This window comes from Cebus imitator, unplaced genomic scaffold, assembly GCF_001604975.1.
Source record: "Cebus imitator isolate Cc_AM_T3 unplaced genomic scaffold, Cebus_imitator-1.0 Scaffold451, whole genome shotgun sequence".
In the NCBI taxonomy this organism is placed as follows: Eukaryota; Metazoa; Chordata; class Mammalia; order Primates; family Cebidae; genus Cebus; species Cebus imitator.
In genome coordinates, this window is record NW_016107766.1 from 233,566 (window position 1) to 239,249 (window position 5,684).

Below are 5,684 nucleotides of genomic sequence, written 5' to 3' on the forward strand. Positions count from 1 at the left end.
GTGTGTGTCCTCCTGGGGTGCCCGTGACCTGACCCTCTGGGCTGAGCATGCCCTTGGTGGAGGAGAGGAGGCTGCAGACTCCCTCTCTTGGGTGAGCTCTGGGAAGAGCCACTCCCCTCCTCAAATTATGCTGCCCTCGTGGCTTCTCACCCGAGACCGCACAGTTTGTTTCAGCTCTAAAACTCAGCTCACAAAACCTCAGATTGTCAAGGCTAAATGGACCCTGAGAAATGATCTGTGCCCAAGCGGCTGACAGAAGTGCTCAGGAGCTTTTAACTCTAAAGATGCCAGGAGCCCACCCACAGCGTACTCATTTATGGGTCCTGAGTGGGGTCTGAGGAATATGTAAAAAGCTCCCAACAGCTTCTCAGCCTTGGCTGCACCTGAGAAGGTCTCAGGGAGTTTTAAAAATGTTGGTGCTCAGGCCTCCTCCCTGGAGAGGCTGATCAGGATTTTTAAACACTTCCAGTGATCTCATCATGTAGCAGGTGGAGACCCCCTACTGCAAGGTGTCTGGGCCTTCCAGCTGATCTTGTTAAAGATTTGGGGAGGTGTATCCAGGGGCGGTCACTCCTTGCCACCATCAGGGCCTTAAAACCAGGGCAGAAGAAAATCAGAGAAGGGAGGAGACAAAAATTTAAAAGCCACTAAAAGGTTTAGAAAAAGAAGCAAGATAGAAGGCTGAATAAGCAGCTCCTGTGAATTCACCTGTCAGCACCCTGAGGCTTAATCTCTTTTTTCAATGTTCTTTGCTTTATTCTAATAGTAATTAATTGATGTAAAATAGGGAAAGCATAGGAATGTATGAAAGCAAAAATGGTCTATAATCTTTTTTATCAGAGATTCATAACTTATATATCATATAACCATAATACATGTTATAACTAGATACTGCATCATAAATCTGATATATAATGTATAATATATACTATATAACCTTAACATGTATAATTAGTACCTTTTTTTTTTTGAGACAGAGGAGTCTCCCTCTGTCTCCTCTGCTGTAGTACGGTTGCATGATCTCGGCTCACTGCAACCTCTACTTCCTGGGTTCAAGCGATTCTCCTGCTTCAGCCTCCCGAGTAGCTGGAACACAGGTGTGCATCACTGCACCTACCTAATTTTTGTATTTTTAGAGATGGGGTTTCACCATGCTGGCCAGGCTGGTCTTGAACTCCTGACCTCATGATCCACCTGCCTCAGCCTCCCAAAGCTCTGGAATCACAGGTGGGAGTCACCACACCTGGCTCCCTAGTGCCCTTCTATTAAGTGTATTTTTCTGTTTTGGCTTTTTTGTCACTTTGTAAAAGGCTTTTGTTTTTCAGATAATTAAACATCTGAGTGCTAAATCTTTTTGCCATGTGGGGAGGGCATGTGAGTGGAGGCAAGCTGGTGTGCCCACCCCTTGCGTAGGCCTTCACACATTCATTCCCGCACACACACTCACACACAGGTACGGAAGCTTCTATTCCCACTCTGCCACCCTAGGCATCATATTATACATTCAAATACACACTTCACATCATATCCTCAGAGTTACTAATAGGATTTTATTATTTAGGTGTAAAATCAGTTTCCCCCCTCTTTCCCATTTTTCTGATTTCTAAGGAAAAATGGCATTAGGGGACCCAGGAGGGTGGTCCCATTGGGGTGAGCCCTAGCTCACCTGCTTGCTGACTCCTCCTCCCCACCCTGGCCATCCCTCCTCTCCGTTGCCCTAGGGCCTCAGTTGCTCTTCTCCGTGGGCGGAGGCTGGTGCACTGGACAAAGGCTGTCCCTCCACAGGTGGTAGGTGAGGGCTGCAGTCACGGTGAGCCAGGCTAGGTAGGGCAGCAGTAGCAGGGCAGCCAGCTTGTTGATGGGATGCCAGATGAGTGCTGTGCTCACCACCAGCCCATACAGCAGCAGCAGGTGCAGCAGGGCCTGGGCACAGGGGCTGGTGGTCAGCTGGCTTCCTGAGAACCGGCTCCTCCACCTTTCTGCAGTACCCAGCCCAGCATCGAGCTAAGTCCCTGGGGCTCTGTGCACACCACGGGAGTGCAGAGAAGTCTGACCTCCTGTTACCTGCCCGCACTCAATCGCGCTGCTGAATTATCTGCTTCTGGGCTTTGCTGGTTTCACCCTCTCCCACATTACTTCTACTACTGAGCACTGTTGCCTTACCAGACCAGGGTTGTGGACTATGAAAAAGAGAACCAGGACAGTCCAGCTGATGGTGAGCTGAACAGCATAGAGGCCGAGAGGCAGGACCAGAGGCCACCCCAAGCCCCCTCTCAGGTCCTTCCACACCAGGTAGGAGGCGTAGCTGTGAAGAGATGGCAGCAAAAGCACTCAACAGAGGGGGTGCCATGGCAAATGGAGGAGGTTTTCTGGCACAAGAACTCTTGGATATCCTTATGGGCTGAAATGGGGGCAGATGGGTCTAGGCATCATTTGAGGGCCAGGGAGGGAGTTGTTAGGAGAAGCTGGGCACAGCGAGGTGGGGGAGGGTGTGGGGAGGCTTAGGGTGGAAGAAAAGCTAACTGGAACGCCAGGCAGCCTCAGAGGGTTTCTTACTTTCTGGAGGGCCCACCATAAGAGGCAAGACAAAGTGCCTGCCTTTGAAGGCCAGCATATGGCAGTAATTCGCATATAGGGGACTTGCTCCCAATGCAGTGGGTACCGGGGCCATGGGTGAGAAACAAGTACTCACCCCACGACAGAGTAGATGGTTGTCTGTACGGGCAGTAGGACTTTGTGGAGTGGGCACCAGGACAGCGTCCTCGGGCCCTCACACCAACCAGACATCTGATTACGAGTGAACAGCCAGACCAGGATGGGCCCCATGTGGGGCAGGAGCACAAAGATGGCCCCTTGAAGCCGCATTCACCTTGAGGTGGCAAAATCTGGGAAGGCAGAGAACATACTAGTGATGAGCATTCCCCTGTGGCTCCTCGTCTGTCTCTGCCTCCTAACCTGACTCATTTCCTGGCTTGAGCCCCTCAGAGGAAGTCTAATCACAGAGGTCCTTCCTCTCTCCCTGGCCAGCTCCAGTCCTGTGCCTCTGAGCGCTCTCCATCCCCAGGCCCCGACTTGCCCATCTTCTGGCTTCCGTGGACTTTTTTCCTCCATAGTGCTCTTCTGGCACTTGGCGGACACTTGGCCCAGCACTGATAACTGCTTCTGAGTGAAAGTCCTTCCTTCTTGTGCATCTGACTCCTGGAGATCAGGTCCCAAGTGACCAGCTTTTCTGCCTCCCACAGTGGGCAGCTCTTGAGGGTGTAGCTGGCCCTCACCAAGAAATGTTCTACCTAAGCTGACAGCAACGAACCTGGAAAGACCACGATCTGAAAGCAGGAGCCAGAGATTCCTGGGGCTGTTTTCTAGTCACGAATGGGACAGCCCATCTGCCCCAGGCTTATCTCACGATATCAGACTGGTATACTCATGGGGCCCACCCAGGCTGACCTCCTGCCCAAATTCACACTCAGCCTGTTGACACTGTGGATTCCTTTCTCTGAAGCCTTAGCTGTCTTCTACCCCTGGAGCTGTGGGGGATGAGCTTCCTGCTCTCTCTTTCCACTTCCAGAGAGTCAGCAGGTAAGCACAAGCGTCCAGGTTTCTTGTGGCCTGACTTTTCAAGGAAAGAACTGCCTGGTCTTTGATTAAAAAGCTGCCATGCTGACTGGCATGTTGCTTTGCATGTCATTGGCATGTGGGACAATGTATGGACCCTCCTCCACCCAAGGCCTCCCCCAATATCGTTCTTCTCATTTGCTCATGATTCAGCCTCCCGCCATGATTGACCAAATTTGAAGAGTAGAAAACAATCATTTTCAGTGTTCTGGACTGACTACCTAATCCGTCCTTTTTTTTTTCTTTTGATACAGAGCTTTGCTCTTGTTGTCCAGGCTGGAGTGCAATGGTGAGATCTCAGCTCATCAGCTCACTGCAACCTCCATCTCCCAAGTTCAAGTGATTCTCCTGCCTCAGCCTCCCTAGTGGCTGGGGTTACAGGTGTGCGCCACCATGCCCGGCTGATTTTGTATTTTTAGTAGAGATGAGGTTTCGCCATGTTGGTCAGGCTGGTGAACTCCTGACCTCAGGTCATCCCCCCGCCTTGGCCTCCCAAAGTGTTGGGATTACAGGCGTGAGCCACTGTGCCTGGCCCTAATCCATCCTTTTCTGTCAAGGGTCAGGGACACTGGTCCTGGAGGTTCTGGGACAGAGCTGAGCAACATGCCTGCCTGTGCATCTTTTCACTTGTCTTTCTCTGCTCCTCACTGTCCATTTGCTCATCTTATGCTTTCCTGTTTCTCTACATTTCTGTCCCGTGGTGGAGGACCCCTCCCTGCCCCTTGCCGCCCCCATCCTCTTTTCTGCTGACACTCATCACTCCCAGTGCCTCCCTGTTCCCAGGCCTGTGCTCCCCTTACCTCGGGCAGCACACCTCCCGGGCAGGTGCCTGATGACATATGATGTGTGGACTGCAGAGGAGGGTGGGGCTGGTAGAAGGGTGGAGTGGTTCTCCCAGCTGGTCTGCCTTTCTCAGATGACAAGGGTGGTGACCCTGGCTGGGAAGTCCAAGTTGCTGTTTCATGGCCCCAAAGAGTTTCTCCCAGGAGGGCCCCCTGGGCCCTCTTGATGTCTGGCCTCTGGAGGCTACCGCTTGATGAAATGTTTGCGGGTTTGTGGTGAGGGTTTGACACTGTGACACCTGGACCTCCTGTGACAGCTCAGCCCCAAGTTATAATGCTATTGATGACTGTTGTCTCTGCATCCCATGAACCAGCTCTGTAGCCATGGGAGTGAGTGGTAGGAGCACTCAAATTTCTCCAGATCCTCCCTATAACTGGGATTGTCCCCAAGGGTGGCAAGCACCTTGGAAGTGAGTTCATGATCCATGAACACAGCCCCTGCTTATAGCCTCCTGGTGGGCATGACCCTTCCTGGCTTAGAACCCCAGCTTGACAGATGTTTCACAAACCCCTAGGACTTTAGGACTCAGAGGAGGAGGCAGCTGACAAGTGGAGGTGGGTGGGGAGTCAGGCGGGAGTGACCTGGCCCTCCCTGGCAGAAAGTCCTGCCTCCCAGCTGCCCTAAAGAGGGGTAGGGGAGAGTGTCCCTGTCTGTTGGCAAGGTGCAGTCTCCTGTGTGACTCAGAGCTTTGTTCAGCAAAGACAAACAGTCCTACCCGACTCCCTTTGTTTCCCATCAAGATTCCGAGCACGCCTTCTCGCTTGTCTTTAGGCATGAGGCCTGCTTCCAGGTTACTGCTCTCTACCCATTCCTTCGCTACATCTCTGCACTTTGGGGAAGTGGGCTCCCCTGGGAGGTTTATCCCACCCTCTCACCTCCACCAGGGAAGGAAGCAGAGGGGAGGGATTGCAGTCAGAGACAAGAGGCTAGAGAATTATTAACTGAGACAAGGCAGAGGAAGTTACTTATTTTCTAGGGGAGATGATAACTAGGGGCCTCGGGGTATTCACCAAGCCCCCCCAACTACAGGAGGCCAGACCGTGGTGACAAGGGTTACAGGCGTTCACCAAGCCTCCCCAACTACAGGAAGCCAGACCCTGGTGACAAGGGTTACAGGCATTCACCAAGCCCCCCCAACTACAGGAGGCCAGACCGTGGTGACAAGGGTTACAGGCGTTCACCAAGCCTCCCCAACTACAGGAGGCCAGACCGTGGTGACAAGGGTT

General features: G+C 52.4%; 1 protein-coding gene across 3 annotated transcripts; it reads right to left on the reverse strand.

Moving 5' to 3' along the window:
- Positions 1 to 1,522: 1,522 nt before the first annotated feature.
- On the reverse strand, positions 1,523 to 5,357 carry TSPO2 (translocator protein 2). 3 transcript variants are annotated; one of them, XM_017511759.2, is made up of 5 exons: positions 5,174 to 5,357; positions 4,416 to 4,553; positions 2,693 to 2,885; positions 2,164 to 2,305; positions 1,523 to 1,923 (listed from the first exon to the last, which is right to left on the reverse strand). In XM_017511759.2, exons 3-5 carry the CDS (start codon positions 2,863 to 2,865, stop codon positions 1,726 to 1,728), a joined length of 513 nt encoding a protein of 170 aa, XP_017367248.1. In that variant the 5' UTR covers positions 2,866 to 2,885; positions 4,416 to 4,553; positions 5,174 to 5,357; the 3' UTR covers positions 1,523 to 1,725. The 3 variants fall into 3 exon arrangements, with proteins under 3 accessions (XP_017367248.1, XP_037588450.1, XP_017367249.1); XM_037732522.1 differs by having other exon boundaries at positions 4,416 to 4,647; XM_017511760.2 differs by lacking the exons at positions 4,416 to 4,553; positions 5,174 to 5,357 and adding an exon at positions 3,311 to 3,394.
- Positions 5,358 to 5,684: the final 327 nt, after the last annotated feature.